The sequence below is a fragment of the Rhineura floridana genome, chromosome 10 (assembly GCF_030035675.1).
Source record: "Rhineura floridana isolate rRhiFlo1 chromosome 10, rRhiFlo1.hap2, whole genome shotgun sequence".
Lineage (NCBI taxonomy): Eukaryota > Metazoa > Chordata > Lepidosauria > Squamata > Rhineuridae > Rhineura > Rhineura floridana.
The window spans coordinates 45,799,550-45,826,078 of NC_084489.1; the positions used below are offsets into that span (position 1 = coordinate 45,799,550).

The 26,529-nt window shown below is 40.2% G+C and overlaps 1 protein-coding gene across 2 annotated transcripts in view; it reads left to right on the forward strand.

The window, feature by feature from the left end:
• The window catches only part of AGMO (alkylglycerol monooxygenase), a 260,877-nt gene that overhangs the window by 120,288 nt on the left and 114,060 nt on the right, over positions 1-26,529 (forward strand). For both annotated transcript variants that reach the window (XM_061587149.1, XM_061587148.1), the window contains exons 5-8: positions 4,859-4,954; positions 20,568-20,634; positions 21,658-21,723; positions 21,802-21,881. In XM_061587149.1, coding sequence (XP_061443133.1) covers positions 4,859-4,954; positions 20,568-20,634; positions 21,658-21,723; positions 21,802-21,881 — 309 coding nt within the window. The remainder of the gene's footprint in view (positions 1-4,858; positions 4,955-20,567; positions 20,635-21,657; positions 21,724-21,801; positions 21,882-26,529) is intronic.

The window sequence follows — 26,529 nt, forward strand, 5'->3', positions numbered from 1 at the left end:
GCTCACTGCCTGAGGTCTCGGAGAGTGGCAGATGTAATATTCCTCACCAGAGCTCTGGGTTTGTTGATCTCTGCCATTCACATTGTTCCCTGGGCTCGCCATCATACCTGGCCTCTCCAGTGGGCGCTTCTACCATTTCAACTGGACATTGCCAATTCCAGGCACAGAAGACTGCCACTCTCCTCATTCCTGCTGGCATCATTTCATTGGTGGATGCTGACCACCAGTCTGCTGAAGGGCACTCCTTCCAAGAATCCGAGAGGACCCTGATTACACAGATGCCAGTCTTCTGAGGTGGGAGCCCCACTATAACGCTCTCTTCATTCAAGAGGTCTGGTCAGTATCAGAACAAACCCTAAGCATCAATCTGCCAGAGCGATGAGCACTCATCTTCAATTGGGCCGAACATCACCTTCGCTCCCTGAGGGCGGAGCACCTCAGCGACAAATTAAACATCACTGCAGACTGGCTCAACAGACAGCAAGTCCAGCTTTGGGAGGGGAAATTGCATCCTGAGGTGTTTTATTAGCTGCATCATCAGTCCAATCCTTTTACAGTAGATTTCTTCACCTCATCTCAGAATGCACAACTTCCAGAGCTCTTTGCAAGGTATCATCAAGTGGGTGCTGAGGCAGTTGATGAACTATCAACATTGTGGACAATAGGGCTCCTCTCTGCCTTCCCTCCAGTTCCTCTGCTGAGACGGACTATCCGGAAATGGGATCCCACAGGACCCATAGTACAACTACAATGATAATAAAAAGCAATAGCGTAGCAATTAACCTCCACTTATCTTTCACCAGTCCCACCCAGTGGGAGGGTGGGCCAAAAGAGTCCAATGGGCTACTTGCAGCTATGTCTATGTCTTGCTCAGTGACAGACTTTCCAAAGGGATAGCACCTCATTGGCTCTGATCAGGTATTGGTTTGGCTTTTCAGTTTCATCGTCTAACTTCTCCTTTCAATCTGGCGGGGTCCACCCAGGGGCACTATATCCTTTGGCACTCTGTGGACCTTTCCTTAGGTTGTAGTGATGATGAGCCCTGTGGTGTGTGTCCTTTCCTCTGTCCTTTTTCCACTGGGGTCTATCTGCATCTGGTTGGCGAAAAATTAGGCTCTCATGAAGTGACTGCACTTTTTGACAATGCAATGCATGTATCCAGGTCATCTGCTCAGCTACTCACACTGCAGTGTTGGTGGTCAGAAGTACCTGGTATGGCCCATTCCACTGAAGTTGGAGGCACTTCTTTCACCGGAACTCTCAGATCAGGATCCATTGTCCTGGCTGAAGCTGGTGTGCAGGCACGTCCAATTGAGCAGGGGTGGCTTCTTGGACCTGAGAGGAAATAGATCTCAACATTTTGGTAAGATTAGTGCAGTAAACCAGGAGAGCTTCCTGTCCCTCTAAAAGTGGTTGCAGCTGGGATGGCCATGGGGCAAGGGCAGCTCTCATTGGGCATCCAAATAAGATTTCATGAGGGATTAACCCATGCTTTCTGTTTGCTGCGATCAGCATTCCTATGAGGGCCAGAGGGAGAGCGTCTGGCCATTTAAGATTTGTCTCTGCACTGAATTTAGCCAATTTGTTCTTTAAAGACTGGTTGCAAAGTTCAACCAGCCCAGAAGACTGGGGATGGTATGGAGTATGTAGCTTGTATTTTATTCCTAGGGCTTTGCATATCTGTTGAATCACTTTAGCTGTAAAGTGACTGCCTTGGTCTGAATCCAGCTGAACTGACAAGCCAAATCGGGGAATAATGTGCTTGAGCAAAGCTTTTGAAACTGTTATGGCATCAGCCTGTCATGATGGGAATGTGTCCACCCACCCAGAAAAATGATCAATCATCACAAGCACATATTTATAATTCTGGGTCTTTGGCATTTCTGTAAAATCCAACTGAATGTGCTGGAATGGCCCATAGGCCCAAGGACTAACAGCAGGTTGGGTTCAAATTGGTTTTCCAGCGTTATACTGCAGACATGTAGCACAAGTTGAAGCAACTTGTGCTAAAACAGAGGTAATTTTGGGAGCGAACCAAAAGCTGACAGCTGTTGAAGCATCCCCCCTTTGCTCAGGTGACCCGCCTGGTGGGTTGCCTGAGCAAGTGGAAAGAGGAGAGATTCAGGAGCAATAAAGCGGTCAGAAGAGTCATGCCAGACAGAGTCAGTGTGAAGGCAACCTCTGTGTTGGACCCAAAGATCCTTCTCTACAGGAGGGGCAGCTTCCTGAAGGAACGCAAGGTCGTGGAGGTCAGGGGCAGAGGAGGAGAGAACCATAGAACATTGGGGAGATGAGGGAGCACTGAGCACAGCAGCTTTAGTGGCTGCATCAGCAATACAGTTGCCATTGCTGATGGGATCAGTTGCTGTTATGTGAGCAGAGCAATGCATGACAGCAATAGCAGAAGGGAGTTGCACAGCTGCCAAAAGGGAAAAAACAACAGCAGAATGGGAGATTTGTGTGCATCTGTAACTAAGGAATCCCTGCCCAACAAAATGACAGATCTTAAAGTCGCAAGAGGAATCAGTATAAATGTTGACAGATTGATCTGCTGCCAGGGAACAGGCTCACTGAAGTGCAATAAACTCTGCAGCCTGAGCAGAGCAGAGGGTTGGCAGAGAATAAGCCTCTAGCACAGCATGGGGAGAGCACACAGAATAGCCAGTTCAAAGAGCGCCCTGGTCATTACGGAAAGAGGAACCATCTGTAAACAGAACCAAATCAGGGTTATCAAGAGGAATATCTTGAAGGTCAGGTCTAGGAGTGCCAAGATGCTCAACAACCTGTATGCGATCTTGTGGAGGAATAGAATATGGTTAACCATCTGAGGGGAGAGGAAGAAGAGAGGCAAGATTAAGAGGAGAACAGCGTTCAAAGGTAACATTAGAAGGAGTTAAGAGAATAGTTTCATATTTCGTCTGATGTTGCGTGGAAAGGTACTGAGTCTTACGGTGTAACAAAAGGGTGTGGACAGAGTGGGGAACAAGCAAGGTGAGGGGGTGGCACTGAACAAGATCTTCAGATTTCTGAAGAAGAAGAGCAGAGGCAGCTAGAGCCCTCAGACAAGGGGGGGTAGCATTTAGCAACAGGATCTAGCTCAGCACTGAAGTAGGCCACTGGGCGAGGTGTAGAGGCAAAGAGTTGACAAAGGACCCCTGCTGCAAAACCCTCACATTCATGGCAGTACAAGAGGAAAGGATTGGCATAATCGGGGCGGCCCAGAACTGGAACTTGAGCAAGTTGAGCATGCTTGAGGGATACAAATGCCTTCTCATAGTCCTCAGTCCAAGTCAATGTGCCCTGTAATTCACCTGAAGTGAGAGAGGTCAAAGGTTTAGCAAAGGAGGAGAAGTTGGGTATCCAATGTTGGCAGTAGTTGGTAGCTCCAAGTAACCCTCGGAGCTGGCACTTAGTCTGGGGGCGTGGAATGTTCAGAATGGAAGAAATGCGAGTGTCGGCCAGTCTGCAAAACCCTTGTGAGATAACATGTCCCAGATACTGAACCTGAGCCTGGCAGAACTGGAGCTTCTTCTTTGACACCTTGTGGCCCTTATTGGCTAGTTGCTACAATAGATATAGAGAGTCAGTGAGGCACGCCTTGGGGTATCTGAAGTAATTAACAAGTCATCCACATACTGCACCAAAACAGAGTTTTCTGGGAATTTTAGAGTGTCCAGATCCTTCTTAAGGGCCTTTGCAAACAAGCATGGAGCATCTCTGAATTCCTGGGGCAATCTGGTCCAACAAATTTGAGAATTTGAGAATATGAACAAAAACTAAGAGTCAGGATGTAAAGGGATAGAAAAGAAAACAGAGCAGAGATCTACAACAGTAAAAATAGTAGCAGACACAGGGATGGTTGTAAGAATTGTAGCTGGGTTGGGCACAACAAAGTGAATAGGAATGACGAAGGAATTTATGGCTCATAAATCTTGGACAAAGCGAAAAACAGGGCAGCCCTGAGAATCAAACTGTCCTTCTTTGCGGATTAGGAGGATAGGGGTATTACACGGTGAAGATGTTGGGACTAGTATGCCCTGAGACTTCAAAGACTCTGTATCAGGCCTAATTCCTTCAATAGCCTCAGTAGATAAGGGATACTAGCGCACTGAAGGAAAGGGTTTGTTTGGAGGATAATTGATATGAACAGGCTCTGCAGCTATATCATTTGAATCTGTGGCCCAAAAAGAAGCTGGTAATGTAGATAGGGTGTCATCAGAAACAGTTTGCAGTTCGTCAGTTGTGGGGTTGTCTTGAGAGGTGAGTAAAATACACATCATTCAGAATCCACATCACTCAGAATCCATACCAGTTCCTCCAGATTTTGGTTCCTTATAGCCATTTTTATCTTTGAGTTGAGCATGGCTCCGGTGTAAGAGTCATCCAGAATGCACTGGGGTGAAGACCGGAAGAAGCAGTTGAAGTCTTGACTCCTGTGCATTCCTGCCTTTGGACACCAAGCTGCATTGATACCCATCTGATGGCATGATACCTGGGAAAATCATATTTCAGGTGAGACCAACAGTCTGTTCAAAGTCTAAAACAAGAGTAAAATAATCCAGAGGCACATGTTACCAAATTCTTCCAAACTACACAGGAAGTGAATTGGACTGTGAAAGACCAACCCAAATTGTGTTTGCATTTTTACCAATTTGTAGGGCAGTACAATATCTAAGAGAGGATGTCAGGTCTCCTGCTCCTCTAGTGTATTCACTATAACTACCCAGTTTTCTCTGATTTTTAAAATTAGATAGAAATATCTGTTGGCTATAAGTACATTCTTAAACTGCAAGGTTTTTTGCCTATTGATGAATAATAATTTAGTGGATTCATTTGGTAATTTTTCCTCAATTTTCAGATATTCTACTTGCCCATGGCTCTCTTTATTCCGCCTTCAGTGTATGCTGTTCATCTCCAGTTTAATCTCCTTTACCAGTTCTGGATACACACAGAGGTAATTTAGGATTTTAAGCAATGTCTAAGGCTACAATCCAATACACACTTACCTGGGAATAAATCCCATTGAACCCAGTGGAGCCCATTGAACCCAATGTATTGGATTGCAGCCTAAGCTGTTAGCCTGAATCAGTGTCTTGGAAACCTACTAGTAGCTGATTTATTGTGTAAGAAAAGCATTTTTCTGACTTTATTAAACATATGTTCACTTTTATTTCTTATTTTAAATATGCATGTGTGTGTATGAACCATTAAAGCAAGTTGGTCCCTATTAATTTAAAAATATTTTAATTGCAGCATATCAAAGCAATGTACTATTTTAGTGCTATATTTTTACACTTTTTTTTTAATTGCAGCAGTACAGGTAGGTTATATCTGAGAAAGATATTTCAATGAAGTGCTATTTCTTCAGATAATTTAAAAACTAAAAACATGGCCAAATTGTGCTGTTGCTGTCAATTTTTCTTATCATTACCTGCTCATGAAAGTTTCATGTGAACATTGTGTGTCCATTTATGCACATATTCATTCATCTTCTGTATTGACGACTAATTAGTCATCATATTATCTCACTATTCAAGTAAACTTGGTTTCAAGTATTATTACTATGCAAGGATATGTGTGAGTTTCCTCTTTCTATTTTATGGCAATGACTTCCTTTTACATTTAGACTATCAGTTTTAGTCATGAATGATAGATTTGGTTTGCCATTTTACCCCACTTATATGTTACTATAATACATCCAGGAATGAAAAAAAGTTTTGGCTGTTTGCCTAAATTAACAGCATTGAGAAGAAACGTTTTCACAGGTTGTGCTACTTTAAAGGCCAGCCCTTTCATTAGCAGAATAAATATGTCACTTCACACACACAGGCTAGAAGGACAAAACCTGCCCTCCTCTTTGAATCTGGATGGCAGTTCCTATAGTATTATCTGTGTAGAAGGTACTTCAGTCATTGGTGCTATTATCACCTTTGAAATTGGTTTCAGTTTGCATTTTAATGCGAACCTACTTAGTCTGCTCTTCTTGTCATGCCTGGGCAAGCCTACTCTGCAGGGAGTCAAGCTGGCCATGTTTCCAGCTCTTTCCCCCGCCACACCCTTCAGGTGAGGAGGGAGATCTCCCTGATTCACATGCCCCGAAGCCCCATAACTCTGAGTGACACAGGTTAACCTCAGCAGTGATCCATACTCTGCCGCACAAGGTCCCACAGCCCTGTGTGTAAGTCTCTGAGACCACTATGCACTTGAACAGTGCTTCAGGGTACTCACCGCTTGTACACCCCTCTTCCTTTTCCTGCACACACCAGCCACAGAAGGAGGACAAGTCTCAACTTAGTCCTTCTTCCCTACCTGGCCAAAATAGCCTCTCTCAATCCCCTGTGCATGTCCTCTAAGATGTAATTTCCTAAATCGGACAGGTGTACTCCATCATCCCTGTAGAGCTCTTCCCTATAATGCTTGATCTCGGGATGAGGAATTACCCCAACATCCATTCTTTGCAATGCAACCTTGAGCTCTCTGATTACCTTCTGGATTGCCTTATTCAATGGCCTAGGATTCCCATCACCCTCCAAACCTGTCTAGGCAAAATGTTAGACCATAAAATAGCAAGCCCAGGCCATCTTTGCCCGATCAACTCCAACCCCCCCAAAGCCTGTAAAACTAGTGCCTTTCCCTTCAACAGACCAAAGTCATTGCCACCTGCATGTAAAATCAGTATTTGTGGCGCTAATCTGACCTCACACTGATGAAAGAGATGAGATTTAACCTTCTCCGGCCTAACCATTGGATCACAGCCATCTGGCTACATCCTAACTGGGTCCCCAGCCTGGTATCCTGGAGCATCTCCCCTGTATCCCACATATTCTTTCAGCACCTTCACTGGACATATGTCCCTCTCTGTCGATGGCCCCAAAACCACCACAGACATTCTCCATCTGTGGTCTATCTTGGACCATCAAACTCGGAGCTGTACCCCTTCGCCTTAAAGAAAACATCCTTGAACTGCAGTGCTTGTTGCTACAGATCAGCCTTAGAGCCAGCTACCACCTTCCCTATTCTAAATGCTCCAAAAAAGGCTGTCAGCGCTGCAGCATGGAATAATGCGGTCTCATATGGAGAACCTCAAATCCCTTTCCACTGTTGCTTCATGCCCCTAACTAAGCTTGGAGATATGGGAGTCCTGTGCCAAGGAACACTCCCTCAACCACCCTTCTATCATCTTCCAAATGCAGAAGTCAACATAAACATTTTCCACCCCTCTCATCTTAGCTATGAAAGCCAAACTTGCCATCTTACCTTTATTGTACCAGCAGACAACCCTTGGGCCCTCAAGTGTACACAATACTCCATCAATTGCTCCACTTCAATGGGCCATGCCTAGGGCCACCCCTTGTCTGCTCTAAACTCTGCCAATTCCTTACCTGCCCTGTCATATGCTGCTTGAGTACTGGTTGAAATGGCTAACCTCATGGCTGTCTCATCTTCACTCTGCCAATCTTGCACAGCTCCAGTGGCATTGGATCTGCATGCTGCTGAGTCCAGAAAGCTACCTCCTGAAACCTGCCCATTTGATCACGTGACAAAGTGTCAGCGATGCCATTGTCTAGACCTGGCACATGACATGCTCTAAAAAGAATATTAAATCGCAGACACTGCAGCATGAATGCCCTAACCAATATGATAACCCTGGGATTTGGGGATGTTAGTGGCCTGTGGCCTGATTATCACACCAAAAGTGTACTATATTGGCCAGGACCTGTGGCCACAAGTATATGACCACCACAATTGGGAAGAACTCTAAAATAGTATGATCCCAAGTCATCCCTCCTGGTGCCACATTTCAGGCCACTGTGCAGCACACCACCTATCCCTTAATATGACTCCAAAGCCATATGCACCCATTGCATCTGATGACAGTTGCAATTCAACTTCTAACAACAGGTCATCTCTCCAAAATGAAACCCCATTTAAATGATCCAATAATTCCAACCACACACCAAGGTCAAAACAGATCTCAGTTGTCACCCTTAGTCTATGATGTGGTGCCCTCAAACCCCTCATGGCGTCAGAAAGGCCCAGGGCCACTACCCAACAAGCAAAATTGAGCGATCCCTCCTATAGTTCCTTCAATGTAACCTTCCTAGCTGACTGCACCTGTTGAATCTTGTTCTGCAATTTTAACAACTTATCCTCAGGCAAACGGGAACACTGAGCGACTGAATCCAACTCAATTCCCAAAAAGGTCAGAATGGAACTAGGTCCCTCTGTCTTTTCCAGAGCTAAAGGCACCCCCAACTCTTCAGCCATCTCACTAAATTTCCTCATCATATTTACTTGACCCCTTGGGTCCAACAAACAGAAAATAGTGTAGTGCCTCCTCGGAGCTGGTCCACCTCCTCACAGCCCATTCCAAGAATGAACTAAATCACTCAAATGCAGTGCAAGAAATAGAGCAACCCATCAGGGGAGTTATCAACTTAATACTGCCCTTCATAGTAAAAACCCAGTAATTCAAAATCCTGTGGATGAACTGGAAGGAAACAGAAAGCCAACTTGATATCACTCTTCCCCATCTGTGCGCCCTTGCCACATAACCCTCACTGCACAACTCTCACTACACTGTCAAAAGATGTGTAGCGAACTGAACATAAATCTTCCAGAATGTAGTGATTCACAGAGTCTCCTTTAGGATAAGAGAGGTGGTGCATTAGCCTAAATTGCCCTGACTTCTTCTGTACCGCAAACAGAGGAGATGTGTGCAGCGTTGGCAAAGGGGGAGGTGTAAGAGAAAGGACCTAGGACTCTACCTGCCAGAACCTCCTTGATCTTTTCTCTAATTACCCATTCCATTCCCTCAACTGACCTCAAATTCTTATTAAAACATAAGATCCTTGGCCCCTGATAAGGTATCTTAAAACCATCCCGCAAATAATGCTTGTCTTCCAACTTGGGACAGTTCTGCAACAACTTAACCAAAACTGATAACTGAATGGGGCCGGGGGGGGCTTGTTTTGAGCAGGGTAGCAGCCCCCAGTTTTCTCCCTTGGCTGTCCTTTGGAGGCCTGGAATTCCTGCCCCTGGGGGCATCTGGTGAATGGGTGAGCCCCCTCCAATGGCATGGAATTCTGAAATGGCATGGATTCCTATAACAATGTCCATGGAGCTGTATTCCCAACAGAGCAAGCGGGGTTGAACCACCTGTCCTGTGCTCCCACGGGCTATGCTGGTAGCCTTTAACTTAGACACCTAATGGTCACTAACCGACCAATCTCCAGATACTGCCTTTGCCCAGACATGAATTGCAGCCACAATTCTGGCTCCTGTCACCACAAGTTCCTGTCAATGGAACTTCCCTCCCCTCTCTTCCGCATACCCTGCACACCCTCAAAATCTGCTCAAGAGGGTTTGGGGGCCCTCTGGAACAGATTTTGGGGGCACACAGGGAGACGACAGGAAGGGGAAGTTCTGTTGTGGAAGTGGAAAGCTACTTGTGCAGTGATGGATACAGCTCAAGCAGTGGAAGTGATTTTTGCTGATTCCTTGTTCCTCTTACAGCCTGCTATGCACCCTGGAAAGCTGTTTGCGAGGTGATGAAAAAATAATCACCATCTTCTTCCATTGGGAGCTGCTTCTGGATCTCAATTGCTTCTGCCACTAGAAGGAGCCCTCATGGGAGAGACACTTTGGATACAACTCTTGAGCTGCAGACCTATGCACAGAGTTAAGCCCCATTTAATGCAGTGGGACTACTTCTGAGTAAACATGTATATGTATAGGATTGCTTGGTGAAGCTTCAGTCTTACGCATGCTCAATGGGGAGTCATCCCCATTTCACTCAGTGGGATTTATTTCCAAGTGAGCATGCATAGGATTGCAGTGTGTGACTGTAATTAGTGACAGTCAAATTAGAGACTGAAGCAAGATTAGATTTATCTAATTTCCTGAGGGAGGTATAGGACTATGGAAAAGTTTGGTTGTAGGTGATATAATTGAGACTTGCTGAAAGTCCTATGAAACCCAGCAAGCTTTTAGGATCAATCAGTCCACAGAGTGCTGATCATATTTTAGGTTGTTGTATGTGGCAAACTATTTTGAATAGACCCATATATTTAAATATCAACCTTATCCTCTGCTGCAACACTAGCTTATTACATTGTACAGTACTTTTTAGTTATTTTTAGTTAAGTAGCCTACATATTGTTGTGAGGAGCCCATACATTGTTCTATATACGCTTTCACATCCTGAATAGAGAAACTGAATTTTCAGATTTCCTGTGCATATTGCTTTGGCCTACTTGCTATGCATCTATGTGACGCCCTTCCCTGGCTCTCCCTGTCAGGTTCCTACCTGCTCGTGGCTACTGCCTGTCACTAGGCACCACCAGGGACTCCACCAGTCCGGACTGTCCTTTTTTATGGTTTCCCTCTCCGCTCTAGCACAGATCTCAATAGATCCCCCTGCTAGGCAGCACCACCAGTCACGTCCTATAACCAGTATCCCCAGAGACTCTGCCTGAGTCTCTCTCAATCAGGTTACCTCTGTGACTGCATGCTTAAACTGTCCCAATCCCTTTGATCTATACAGAATGCATATAATTCTGTTTTGCTCTGAATACTTGTGGTGTTATTTTCTTTCCTTCACCGCTGCCACCATTTGTTACTGTTTCCCTTCAGCCTTGGTTATTACCTTACCCTCCCTTCTGGTCTGTGAAACCCCAGCCAAGGATCAGGCCTTTGGTAAACCAAATAAGTATTTATTTATATAACAAAGATAACAAGATTACTTTATAAAGGCACATAAGCATATGGTTTCATCTATTACTATTCCAAACTCCACCTCCCTCCTTCTCCACACTCTCCTGACAAACACCTCTCAAACAACTCACTAACGTCCACCCTCTCAAACAACCCACTAACGTCCACCCAGATTTAACTGTCATGCTTCCATTTATACTCTCAGCCATTCTAAACACTCAGCCAATCATCCAGCATTCTACTGCTCATTTATTCCCCCCTCTTCTTTCACTCCACTTACCACATATCTTCTATGCAAACAGCACTTACCATATATACATTAATATAGGAACATCACAATCTACACTTGGCCTTTTATGTACAATATACCTCTAGCTTTTAAGATATTATAAATCTGAAGGATATACTACACTGGTCTGCTAGTTATAACAAAATACCAAAATCACAATGGGTTGTTAGAACAAATAAAGTAGTCTTGCTTTTTATAAACAAAAGGCTCCAGGTGTTACTGTGACAGAACTAAATGTAATTTTGTTCAGATGGTGCTGTCTGACAGATGTGAATTGTACATTTATATTTAATTAAATGTGCTTCCATTTTAAAAAAAAAAGTGTCTCTCATATCAGGGCTACTTCTATTGCAACAGTAAATCATGAGTTGCTGCCCTGCATGAAATTCCCCCAAAGAAAATATTTAGCTTCAACACATGATGCTGCTAAATGTCTAAAATAAATTATGTAGTTGTTCCTGTCAAAATTACTGATACACAATCAGTGCACAAGACATACACTCATTTTGACATACAATAATTAGGAACTAAATCAGGTCCTAAAAGGGCTTAGGAAACACGTTTATTAAAAGTCATTTGAAAAAGACATAACGATATTACTTATGTAACAAAAGAAAAAAGGTGTAGGAGGGGATTCCATAAGGCTCAATGGAACCCTTTAACTCAATTTCTGCTGCTGGCTGTTTATTTGTTTATTTATTATTTGATTTATATTCCACCCTTCCTCCCAGCAGGAGCCCAGGACGGCAAGTACATGGATGCTGCAGCATGCCAGACACTAACTTGGAATAGAAAGTCCATATGTGCCTTGCATAGTGACGTCCAGACATCTTGCACAACATGCATGTGGCTAGTGCTAGTTGGATTACTTTTCTAAACATTACTTTGATTTAGCATGGGAAACTTATGTAAACAAAATGAAAGTAGAATACAAGATTGCTGGTGCAGAATTATTAATTTTTAATATCCTCTTTGTAATACAGCCTTTCACAGGACAGAGGCAAAAATTGAACAACATACATTTATGTTTACAAAATGGTAGAAATATAAGCTAAAGAACACAATGCTTTATAAACATAACTATTAGGGGCATGAACCAACAACATGATTCAGTGTGAAGCCCAATTCAGTGTTTCATAAAACAGCATAAAATTGGGTCTGAACTGATTCCCGTGGTCAGTACACACCTAATATTGATGCTCATGAAGCATATTTATGTTAGCCTATATTCCTACCATTTTTGTTTTGGGGATTTTTCACCAGTGTGCATTTCTGACAGTATCAGGCATCTGTTTGGATAGGATTGATTCCAGATTTCCTTACCACTACCTCCAGCAAATGGTCATGGGTGATAGTATCAAAATTTGTTCATTGGCAATGAACTTCAGCCCACGGCTATACATGAAACCTGTTGTTTTTTTGGGTGGGAATAACTAAGGGATTCACTTTCTAGGTGGAATCATTTCCTTGGATTATAAATTTGACCTATTGGTCACAATGGAGCTGTCCATCAGCACCCTCTTCCCTCCCCATTTTAGCATTTTCCTTAAGCTTAGATATGAGAGCAAAGTCACTTTTGCAAAGATTCTCCCTTTCCCAAATCCACATTGAGAAGTGAAGTAATAACATGTAGAATGCTGGTAAAATCATTCCCTCTGATTAGAAGCTAGACCTGTCAGCCACAACAGAGCTGTCCCTCCACACCATCTCCCCACTTTGTTGTTTGCAGCCCCTTTCCTATCATACCATATTGGCATTAAGGTAAGCTTAGAGACTTTGCTTTCACTTTCAGGAGACACAAAGCACTTCAGGGGTCTTTGCTTTGATTTATGCCACATTTGTAGAGCTCCTGTTTCCCCCTGACAAGCCCCAAGTGCCTCTAAGGCATACTGCTTTGCCTTTGGGATTTGAGGTTTGTCCAGATCTGATGCACACCCAAATAAATATCCATCCAAATATTTTAGATAATAACTCAGAGGAAAAATGTTTTCAGAAATGCATCAGATTTATGAAAAGGGCAATAATTGTGTGAATAATACTGCAATAACAAAATAATCATAATTCTTGGGCAAATCCATACCTCTCTGGTTTCTGTTCTGAGCAGAACAGAACAGATTTTGGGCAGAGGGTGCACTTGGAAATTGAGTACATGGCATGTTAAATATCAAAGAACCTCACCATTCAAACTTAACCATGTTTACCCAGATGTAAGACCTATTGAATTCAATGGGACTTACACTTTGGTAAGTGGTGTTAGGATTTTAGTCTCAGTGCTTTTTCTGTATAAATAAATGCAGCTTTTGTATGTATGTCTATTCATGTGGATAAAGAGGTATTTTTGTTTAATACTTTTGTTGTCCCAGACCTTGGATAAAATAATTAAAATACTGAAGGAAGTTAATACATTATTTATATAATTTGCTCTGAAATTCTGGCTGGCCTGCACTGGCTTCCAATATGCTTCCGGGCCAGATTCAAAGTGTTGGTACTAACCTATAAAGCCTTATACGGCGCGGGACCACGATACCTGTCGGAACGCCTCTCCCAATATGCACCGGCCCATACACTACAGTCTACTACGAAGGCCCTCCTCCGGGTCCCGACCCATAGGGAGGCCCGGAGAGTGGTGACAAGATCTAGGGCCTTCTCAGTGGTGGCCCCCGAACTATGGAATAGTCTCCCCGAGGAGGTGCGCTTGGCACAGACATTATCATCTTTTCGGCGCCAAGTTAAAACCTTCCTCTTCTCTGAGGCATTTTAATTTAAGTCGACTTAATTTTAAACTGCTGTATCTGATTTTAGATTGTACAGTTTTTATATACTTTGTTCTATTAGATTGTGTAATTTTATTGTATTTTTCTGATGTTCACCGCCCAGAGAGTTATTGCTAGTTGGGCGGTATATAAGTCTAATAAATAAATAAATAAATAAATAAATGCTAATGAAATATGCCTTTTATAAAACCCATTGATCGCTTTAAAATATTTCTAATTAAGTTTCTATAGAATTGCATACTTTTTCACAAAGTAAGTTGATGAAAGATTTTTAAAAATTGAATTGGATTAAAAATAAATCTCTAGTTATGAATGGCCTGCCTAAAGAAAAAGGCTTCAGCTTGTCCACTGGAAAGTAGAACCTTTAACTAAAAAATATAGGTGAAATGTTAATATAAAATGTCAAGTCCATTCAGCTCTTGGTTCAGGAAAAAAAATCTTGACTGACAATATTGTGTGCCTTCAAGATAATTTATTATAAACACATTTCTTTAAACCCTTGTATTTATTGTATAAACAGTTTCTAAGCCTGACTATCCATCAAGGCTAGGCTTTCACTTCTTCATTCCTAGAGTGCAGTTATATCAGAAATTCAGCCCCCCACAAATCTCTTTATGATCCCTACAGGCCTGATTCTTTTAGCTTGTTTTACTTCCCAACCAAAAATATTATTGTTTCACTTCTCAATGTGGAAATTTGGCAACCTCCATATTACATGCTTATTGGAGTAGAAAACTGCCTAATCAGATAGGAAAACAGTTGGCGATGAATAAATCAGGGTTTGCCGAAAATTTCAAAGTGTGAAAGCGGGCAGACGAGCACATATCCTTGGGGTTCTGCCTTCCCCTGCTTCCCTGTAGAGAATTCACATGACAAATATGGCCACCAGGTCCATCTGTATAAATACATGGGTGGGTTGTCTTGAATTAGCACAGCAGCTTTAAAAAAAAAAGCAAATCACACTTTTATTTTTATGTTTCCTCACCAGATGGTCTCAAATATAGATTCATATTCCAAAGGGTTTTTAATCACATTGACTTTGATGAATTAGTTTATAATATTATGGGAGAACAAAATAGTTGACTTGGTCCACCCAAATAAAATGGACTATGGTCCTAATTCGGCCTAACAAATTCTCATTTGTATTTAACTTTAAGTTCATGAACAATTCCACTGTTAGTACAATGTGTCATGGTCTTCCGCCCCCTCAGGGCATGGATACCATGCTTCAGACCCAATTCCCACCCTTAGGGCAATTATTCTGGAACCCAATCACCAAATTCCCCTTGCCAAGGCTGTGCAAACCAACACCAACCCTGCAAGGTAGAAGATAGGCTGCCACCACCCCTTCACTGGTTCAACTCAGAGCTAGGGGAACTCAGAGCCCAGAAAATAGGTAAACCAAGGTTCAATAAGACAAGAGCCAAACTTACACTCCTTGTCAAGAAACCTCTCATAAAACCTCAAAATTAATTTAGGCTTAACTCCCATATCCTTGGTAGTTTTGTAGTCGAATGGTCAAGGTGCTGGATTCAGAACCACCCTTACCCTCAATGAACACACCAGGTTAAATAGAAGTAGCTTTATTAGAAAATATAAGTGCACATCAAAAGATAGCAGCAAAACAATTCCTCAAAACCACACACCCAATCAGGGGTTTAGGTATACATAAGAGAGTTCACACACACAACAAGAAAATAACAACCTAGCTAGCCTGTCTACTTACTTAGGAGGTAGTTGGTTGTAATCTCATCTCTCCTCAGAGAGAATAGCATCAGGTACAAAACAATGGAACACTACGTAAGTGGTCACCAGCAAGATGGACACCCATAGGCATCATCCAAGGAAACCTTCCAGAGGGAACCTCTCCAAGGGAACTTTTCAGAGGGAACCAAGGCTATGGGTCTCAAACCCTATACTTAAGGAAAAAGAAACCCAACAGTCCAGAATTAATTAACCAATTAGGGGCTTTCTGATGTAATCCCTTCTCGATGCTTCTTCACTTTTTCGTGCCTTGCAGGCCCCCCTCCCAACTGTGTTCTTAACCTTCACAGGCCTGCATGTCCTTGAGTACCAGGCTCTCACTGATTAGCAAAGATAACCAGGTGTTTCTATTCAGGCCTCCCTAACTGCCTTCAGCTGGGAAACAAAACTTAACATTTTTGCCTTTCCAGAGGCCTGTCTTTTGACAAGATGTAACTCCCAGAGTTCTTTGTACTGAGCCATGATATTAGAAATTAGGTTTAACAATTCTTAGAAATTTACAATTTCATGACACCATGAAGAATCAAACTGTAGATAAACATATGCTTCAACATGTACCACATACAGAGTGGCTGCAAGCTTACAGATAAAGCCAAGAGCAGCATGAGTCTTTTTTCTTACTGAATGTAGGTCAGTTACTGAAGCATTACTGTATTATTCAGGCCCTGTTAAAGTATACTGTTGGCAGCATAAGAGATGCAACATGGGGTCTTCTTATCTGGCCCACGGTTTCACTGATATCCAAGTGGAAGGAGATATGCTGCAGTGGCTCCCTCACTTCCAGTGTGACTTAAAAAGTGCCCCCCATTTGTTTTTGGATTTGCATTGATAAAGCCTTCCCCCCACCCTGTCAAAAAATGTGTGCTTTATTCAAGTGACCTGTATGTATTTTGCAGTGGTGACAGGAGGAGATGTTACACAAGATGTATTTATTTATTTATTTATTTATTTTCATTTCTAGACCGCCCATAGCTAATAGCTCTCTGGGCGGTGTACAAAACGAGAGTAAAATACAATATAGAATAAAATCAGTAACAAAGGAACACATTAAACTAAAAACATTAAACATAAAGCATTAAACATTAAAATGCCTGGGAGTATAGCCAGGTCTTAACCTGGCGCCTAAAAGAAAGAACCGTAGGCGCCAGGCATATTTCCTCCGGTAAGCTGTTCCATAATTCAGGGGCCACCACAGAAAAGGCCCTAGATCTAGTAACAGTCCTCCGGGCATCCTGGTGAGTTGGTACCCGGAGGAGGGCCTTAGATACTGAACGAAGTGAACGGGTAGGTTCATAGCGGGAGAGGCGTTCCACAAGGTATTGCGGTCCCACACCGTGTAAGGCTTTATAGGTCAACACCAGCACCTTGAATCTAGCTCGGAAACAAATAGGTAGCCAGTGCAAGCGAGCCAGGACAGGTGTTATATGCGCAGACCGATTGGTCCTCGTCAACAGCCTGGCTGCCGCATTTTGCACTAGCTGAAGTTTCCGAACAGTCTTCAAGGGCAGCCCTACGTAGAGCGCGTTACAGTAATCCAGTCTAGAAGTCACCAGAGCGTGAACAACCGAGGCGAGATCATCACTGTCCAGATAGGGGCGTAGTTGGGCTACTAAGTGCAGGTGGTAAAACGCATTCCGTGCCACCGAGGCCACTTGAGCCTCGAGCGACAAGGAAGGGTCAAAAAGGACACCCAAACTACGAACCTGTTCCTTCAAGGGGAGTGTAACCCCATCTAGAACAGGATAAGCATCCACCATCTGAGCAGGGAAAGAGCTCACCAACAGTGTCTCAGTCTTGTCTGGATTGAGTTTCAGTTTATTAGCTCTCATCCAGTCCATTATCGCGGGCAGGCAACGGTTCAGCACATCAACAGTCTCACCTGTGGAAGGTGAAAAGGAGAAGTAGAGCTGCGTGTCATCAGCATACTGATGGCAACGCACTCCAAAACTCCTGATGACTGCACCCAGAGGCTGCATGTAGATGTTGAAAAGCATGGGGGACAAAACCGACCCCTGAGGGACTCCACAATGGAGAGTCCAGGGTGTCGAGCAATGTTCCCCAAGCACTACCTTCTGGCGACGATCCGCTAAGTAGGAGCAGAGCCACTGCCAAGCAGTGCCCCCAACTCCCAACTCCGCGAGCCTCCCCAGAAGGATACCATGGTCGATGGTATCAAACGCCGCTGAGAGATCAAGGAGAATCAACAGGGTCACACTCCCCCTGTCCCTCTCCCGACAAAGGTCATCATACAGGGCGACCAAGGCTGTTTCAGTGCCAAAACCAGGCCTAAAACCGGATTGAAACGGATCCAGATAATCGGTTTCATCCAAGAGCGCCTGGAGCTGGCCGGCAACCACCCGCTCCAGAACCTTGCCCAAAAAAGGGACATTCGCCACCGGTCTGTAGTTGTTCAAAACATCTGGGTCCAGAGAAGGTTTCTTTAAAAGAGGTCTTATTATTGCCTCCTTGAGACTACCAGGGACTACTCCCTCTCTCAAGGAGGCATTTATTACCTCCCTGGCCCAGCCGGCGGTTACAGCCCTGCTAGTCTTCACTAGCCAAGATGGGCAAGGGTCCAGAGCAGACGTAGTCGCCCGCACCATTCCAAGCACCTTGTCCACTTCCTCGAGCTGCACCAACTGAAATTCATCCAATAATAAAGGACAAGACCGTGCTCTGGACACTTCAATGGATTCATCTGTCATAACATCAGAGTCTAAGTCCCGACGGATGCATGCAATCTTATCCTGGAAGTGCTCCGCAAGTTTGTTGCAGCGGGCTTCCGATGTTTCCTTAGTATCATGAGAGCCAGAATGTAGAAGCCCTCGTACCACCCTAAAAAGCTCCGCAAGAGTTTGCCTTTGATCTCTAGTCATTATTTTTCTCATTATTTATTAAACAAGAACTACATTCAAGGGCTACATGGATTTCTCCATGTGTTGGCAAAATTCTGAGACTATGTATATGCCACAAAAGAAGGTGCAATGCAAGTTTCCCCTCCCCTTAAAGCTTGCTTTGCTATTGCAAAGAAACAACTTTTTTTTTACACAGATTTCACATTTCACATTTCACATTTCAGGCTATGAAATACCTTCTACTTACATAAAGCGTATGTGTATAAACTTTGGACTTCAAATGTATGTAATACGATACTGCTGGTTCAGACATAAGTATTCATAATGAAAGATGCATCTTTCTAAAGAACTAGGAAGAGCTTTTGTAGCTTTGTTTTTATACATTTTTAAAGTTGATAAATAGCTTGTTATTATTTTGGTGTCAAATGATTGGCACTAAAATTTCTTTCTCTGCTCATGGATTGCTATGGGGATACCAGAGGAATACAATGCACATCGTAGCTCCAGTAAAGCAAATGGCAATATGTACATGGAAACGAATTCTTGAACACAGTTGTCGCTCATGGAGGCTACCCTGCCCATCCAAAAGGGTGCTATTGGGGGAGGGAGGGAATGCATATCCTTCACCCAAGAGTATGAGTGAGCACTGCCAATCACCTGTTTGGGTGGGATTGATTCCAGTTTTCCCCACCACCACCTCCAGCAGGTGGTCAGGGCTGACAGCATCAAAAATTTGTTCATTGGCTATGAACTGCAGCCCACTGCTATCCATGAAAATATCTGGATTAGGGCCAAACATAACATGAACCTCTTCAAAGGATTAATACTGCAAGAAGTGATGTTAGCAGGAATGGGGGGGAAATCATAAAAACATCTACTTAGATCTAGCCCACTGCTAAGCTTAGACAAAATGTATAACTCAGTCCATAGTACTATTCACGTTGAGAATTCAGATATGATATATTTTTACAAAACTATTCCAGTGTTTATTTTATAAACAAACCAAAACTAAACGGGTCAAATCTAGGTGCGGTCTTTTAGAAAAACCACTGTGAATCAAGGAGTGTCTTTTTACTTTTATGGCTCAATCCTATTTAACTTACCTGAGAGTACATCCAGTTGAAACTAGTAGGACTTAATTCTGAGTAGACGTGTAAAGGGCTGTGAAGTGAGTTAATTTAGTACCCACATTTAAAACTGCTTAAAGGTGTAGGACCTTCTTGCTGTATAAATGATGGAAGCTGAGCTAACCTGAAATACAAAGTTTTTCATACTCTTAGATGGCCTTTTGGGGCTTGAAGATATTTGCTGGCAGTATTTGTGGAATTCAGATGTAATGCTTATGTTGTCTTTGGCTTTCAAATAATAAGAATAAAAATAAATACTCTGTCCAACTGTTGTCAGACTTTTTGGGAAACATTTTATACAAATCTCTGTCTAAATTAGCTTATTAGTGAAACAGATATAATATGGGCACAACTAAGATTCATCTGGGAAAATAGCAAATTTCTATACTGTGTTCAGTTTGCACTATAGAGCTTCTTTACTCATTGAACAAAACGTTTTTAGAAATTATTATCCCCTCTTAAAATCAGGGAGAAATCAAGCATCATGTATAAAATATATCTTCAATTGCCTTAAAGCATCCTTTTGAGATTCTGTCCCAAGTGTTTTTGCTTTGAACTCTGATAAGTTTCTTGCTTGTCTGGATGAAGGACAGAGAGAAGTATGTATAGAAACTAGCCTATCATACAAAGGGAAAATTACATTTGTTGCTCTGCACACTACTGGCTTGTGGCCCATGAAAGGTTGCCCAGAAGGGAGTGTGGTCCATGGGCTGAAAAAGGTACCCACCCTGCCTTACAGGATTGTTGTAGGATAAAATGGTGGGGACTTCTTGTATGTTGCCTGTAATTTCTTGGAGAAAGGATGGGGTACAAATGTAAGAAAATAATGCAATAATAATATCCTGTTTTCATGGTCAATGAATCTTACACATCATAGAATCTTTCCCATCCTTGCTTATGAACATTTTGTTCTGGATTGGCCATTGCTATTAAACTTTATTCCTCCCTCCTAGATAATTTTTCCTATTGTATCATTTTATGTTTTTCTTTTCATTCAAGGTTAGTCCATCATCATTAACAAGATCATTATTGTTTTTCAAAGGTTATTAAAAATCTTGGCCCTTTGGAGTTTCTTCTCAACACTCCTAGTCATCACAGAGTACATCATGGTAGGCAATATTAGTTCTTTGGAGTCCATATCTGTACTGTTTTTTCTTTGATGTTATTTTCTATGGTGAAATGGAATAGTAGGAGCAGTTGCTATAACTGAGGATTTTTCTATTTTTGTATTAATAGCAATCCTGTAAAGTTTTAGATTTTTGTTCATATTTGATTATTTTACATCTCAGATGGGAAGTCATTCAGGATTACCCTTCATATTACTTAATGATTGTGCCCCAATAACGTCAGACATAAGCAAATCAACAAGGTTGTACCCAAATTGTTCTCTTGTATCCTCAGCCCTAACCACATGTGCCAGTGTGTTAGTGCTGTCATAATACCATGCCTTGTGATGGTCTGGTATCACAGTTGTATGTTAAAACTGCTAGTCTTTGTATAATTATATAAAGGTGTATTTCAGAAAGTCACTGCACTTTATTACATAAAGTGTGGGCAGCCATTTTGTTGTTTTCTAAAACATCTTGTGCTGCTTCAGACAAGACTGAAGAAAAGGGAAATAATGTAATAAATCTTACATGGCAGCTTAGCTTTTGTATCACATCTGTTTGTGGTTTATTGAGTTGCCCTAATTAGAGATGTTTTTAAGATAGCCTGTGAAAAATCTAACTCTATTTTGTTATTGAAAAATCTCATATTGTTCATGCCTTATACATCAGAACTGTGAGGTTTTTCCTCAAGTATGCCTGCCATCCCAGTCATAATATGGTCACTTTGCTCAGTATTGTTTGTTAAACAATTGCACCCCGGTCCCCCATATGAACCTCCAAAAATAAAAATTGAAATAATTTGCAAAAAATTTGATAAGCAGCTTACACTAGAATCCAGAGAGCTGCTATTAGAAGGGAAATGAAATACAAGTGCTGCTGAAGAAATGCTTGGGGGTCATGGTTACTCAGAGTTTTGGGTGTTAGGAAAATTATATATTAGGAAATATATTTATATAAAAATAAGTCACAATACATTATTTAAAGCCAGTAACCAAGTTTGTTTCACAATTTCCCTCCCAATAGGTAGAAATCGCTATTGCATTGATAAAAACTATGGTGGCACACTGATCATTTGGGACAGAATGTTTGGTAAGTGCAGTTAATTGCTTTTTAAAAAATTTGCAAACATTGATTTTTATCCTGAGCTTTATTTTTATTTCCCTTCAGGGACATTTGCTCCAGAAAATGATAAAGTTGTGTATGGCCTAACACACCCAATAAATAGTTTTGAACTTTTCAAGATTCAGGTAGTCCTTCTGTTTTTCTAACCTATTTGCATGATTTAAATGAAACTTGCTATACTGGGATAAAGTCAATGTGTTGCCTGTTGCCTCTGTTGTTTTCATTTGGTTGTCTTATGGTTTATTTCCAAATATAAGAATTAAGCTAATTTTAGCCAATCTCTAGGAAAAAATATTGTTAATCCTCAAATATTATTTGTTTCATCACTGATAGAACAAAGTACCCTTGCACGGAATTACATATTTGCCATTTCAATAAAATGCAATATTAAAGCCTTGATCACGGACAAACGTTTCATGCCATTATTATAATTTAACCTGCCAGTCTTTTGACAACTGCCCCATACTCAATCTGCCACACTTTACTTTTTTTTATATAATAATTTTTTTATTATTCAATTTTTTATAAAAACAAATACAAATACAACAAAAACAATACAACAGAAAAAAATAAAAGAAAAAGAAAAACTTGACTTCCGATTTGTTACAGATCAGCTATAAGTATATAATATATATCAAACCTGTCTCCTAAAACATACGAAATTCACTTTTTTCCAAAGTCTATCTTAATTAATTGTCAAATCCCATTATCATCATTTCATTTTTTTCTTTCAACAAAAAGTCCAAAAGAGGCTTCCATTCCTTAAGAAATGTATCTGTCGTTTTTTCTCTAATAAGACATGTCAATTTGTCCATCTCAACTAAGTCCATTAATTTCAATAGCCATTCTTCCATTGTTGGTATCGATTCCATTTTCCACTTTTGTGCATATAGTAATCTTGCTGCCGTGATCATATATAATATTATTCTTCCATATTTCTTTTCCTTTTGTTTATCCATAAAACCCAATAAAAAAAATTCTGGTTTTGACTGAATATTTATCTTTAAGATTTTTTGCATCATCCTACCTATCTGTGCCCAAAATAATTTTGCCTGTTTACACAACCACCACATATGATAAAAAGATCCTTCTTGTTGTTTACATTTCCAACATACATTAGAAACATTACTATACATTTTTGACAACTTTTCTGGAGTCATATACCAACGATACATCATTTTATAAAAAAATTCTTTAAGATTATAGCATAATGTAAATTTCAAACCTTTTTTCCACATATTTTCCCATTGATCCATTTGTATATTATAACCAACATTTTTTGCCCACTTAACCATACACTCTTTTACTTGTTCTTCTTCCATGTCCATTTTTAATAAAAATTTATACATTTTTGCAATTATGCATTCATCATTTGTACACAAACCTATTTCAAAATCAGATTTATTTATTTCAAACCCATACATTTTCTTGTCCATTTTAAATCTTTCTAACAATTGTAAATAGGCAAACCATTGTGAACTATATCCTTCCTTTATTAGTTGTTCTCTCTCTTTCATTATATATTCACCATGCACATTTTCTAATAGTTCTTGGTAAGTTAACCATTTCTCTTTTCCAGCCATTTCTCTTCTATAAAATGCTTCTTGACTTGAAACACATAGTGGTATTTTCAAAAAAAACCTTGTTTTGTATTTATTCCATATATTCAACAAAGGACGTCTTATAAAATGATTATTAAAATCCACATTAACTTTTACTTTATCATACCATAGATATCCATGCCATCCCCACTTCAGGTTGTGACCCTCCAAATCCAATAATCTTTTATTCCTCAATAGAATCCATTCCTTTATCCAGACTAAGCAACAAGCAGCAAAATAAAGTCTCAAATTTGGTAATCCCAGCCCTCCTCTTTCTTTGGCGTCTTGTAATAATTTAAATTTAACTTTTGGTTTTTTCCCCTGCCGAACAAATTTAGAAATATATTTTTGCCATTGTTTGAAAGGTAGATCAGAGGATATGACAGGTATTGTTTGAAATAGAAACATCATTCTCGGCAATACATTCATTTTTATTACAGATATTCTACCCATTAATGACAACTGTAATTTATCCCATTTTAACAAATCTTTCTTAATCTCTGTCCATAGTTTTTCATAATTATTATGAAACAACTTTGAATTTTTATTTGTCATAATGATACCTAAATATTTCACCTTTTCTTCTATTTTAAAATCTATCTTCTCCATTAACTCTTTTTGATCTCTTAAAGATAAATTTTTCACCAACATCTTCGTTTTTTGATTATTGATCTTAAATCCTGCTAATGGTCCAAATTCTTCTAATTTATCCATCAATACTTTGATTCCTTCCAAGGGATTTTCTAATACAATTATCAAGTCATCAGCAAATGCTCTCAATTTATATTCCTCTTTTTTTATCTTTATTCCCAAAATCCTTTTGTCTTGCCTTATGTCTCTAAGCAGCACTTCTAAAACCAGAATAAATAGAAGGGGGGACAATGGACATCCCTGTCTTGTACCCTTTTGTATTTCACATAAGTCCGTTAAATCCCCATTGACAATTATCTGTGCCTTCTGTGATGTATAAATCAATCTGATCCATTTTATAAAATTATCTCCAAAGTCCATTTGCTCTAGAACCTTAAACATAAATTTCCAATTCAAATTATCAAATGCTTTCTCAGCATCCAAGAAAATCAAAGCAGCTTGTATGTCATTTCGTTGTTCTAGATATTCCAACACATTCAAAACATTCCTAACGTTATCACGTAATTGTCTTTTAGGTAAAAACCCCGCTTGATCTTCCTGAATAAATTGTTGCAATATTATTTTCATTCTTTCAGCCAAAATCATTGTAAAAATTTTATAGTCATTATTCAGTAAAGATATTGGCCGATAATTTTTTGTTTTAGTTAAATCCTGCTCCTCTTTAGGTATTAATGTTATATTGGCATTTTTCCAACTATCCGGTATCTTCCCCTCTTGTAAAATAGAATTCATTGTATACTGTAAAGGTGGTAAAACTTCCTCCTCCAAGCATTTGTAATACATTGCTGATAGTCCATCCGGTCCTGGCGCCTTTCCTAATTTAATTTTACTTATAGCCTCAGATATTTCTCTTGACGTAATAGGACCATTAATAGCTTGTCTCTGAAGATCTGTAATTTTAGGCAAATTCTGTTTGGATATATACTCTTCTATTTTTTCTGAGGGAATTTCCTAACACTTGTACAAAGTTGAATAATATTGATGGAAAACCCTTTGGATTTTTAAATTGTCTGTCAACATCTCATCTCCTTCTTGTATCTTTAAAATAAGATTTTTTTGTCGTTCTTTTCTTAATTTATATGCTAGCAATTTCCCCGGTTTATTTGCAAATTCAAAAGTCCTTTGTTTAGCAAAATTTAATTTCCTTTCAATTTCTCTAACTGTCAACATTGACACTTGTTTCTGTAACATTTTAATTTGATTTACAGTAGAAGCTTTAGTTGGATTCTTTTTCAATTCTTCCCCTTTTTGTTTTATTTCTTCCAAGATCAATTGCATTTTCTGTTGTTTCTTCTTTTTTAATTCAGAATTACATTTAATAAAATATCCCCTCATAAATGCTTTACTTGTATCCCAAACAATATTTTCATCTGTTCCTTTATGTAAATTGTGTTTAAAAAACTCTTTTAATTTCTTCTTACATTCCTGCACTATTTTATCATTCTGTAATAAAGATTCATTTAGTCTCCATCTAAATCCAAGATTTTTTTTTTAAAGTCAATATCACTGGATTATGATCCGAAAAGGTTTTTGGTAACACATCCATCTTGGAAATATCTTTCACTAAATTTTTAGACATCCAAATCATATCAATCCTCGAAAATGTTTTATGTCTTTCTGAAAAGTAAGTAAATTCCTTTACATTGTCATTTATATATCTCCAAGCATCCACCAATTCTAAATTTTCCATCAATTCGAAACAGATCTTCGGCAGTTTGCCCTGTGTCTCTTTAATATTTTTCTCAGAAAGTCTATCCATTTTCGGTGAAATTACCCCATTCCAATCACCCATGACACACCAATGATCATATGCAAACTCTGATCCATAAGTCCAGTATAAAACCTTCTTTTATCTTCATTAGGAGCATAAATGCCCACTATCAAAATTTTTGTACCCTGAATGGTGATTTCAACTCCCACAAATCTGCCACTATCATCCAATAATATCAATTTAGGAGACAATTGTGAATTAATATAAAGAACCACACCATTTTTTTTTGAATCCTGCTGAAATAAATTCTTCACCCAAATTTTTACAAATTAAATATTTAGAATCTTTCTTCTTAATATGAGTTTCTTGTAAACAAATTATATCCAATTTTAATTTTTTCAAATAATGAAATACTTTCTTTCTCTTCTGCGACGAATTAGCTTCATTTATATTCCAAGTTAGATATTTGTAATCCATTTTTAAGCATGTATTTTAGAAAAGTCTGTGCCTGTTGCTCCCTTTGATCCATCATCATCCTTTTCTTCCTCTACCTGTTTCTGTTGACTTTGTTTCCCAGGAATTATATCCATATCTTTGAGTTTATCTTCTTCCATGTCTTTTGAAGCTTTTCTCAAGAAATCCCTTGCTTTTTGAACAGTATTTAATCGATACTTCTGTTGTCTAAATGTAAAAATCACTCCCTCTGGAACATCCCATCTAAATTGAATTTTACATTGTTTAAGTTTTTCTGTGAAGAAAGCGTAATCTTTTCTCTTACGTAGAAGCCTAACAGGAATTTCCTTCATCACC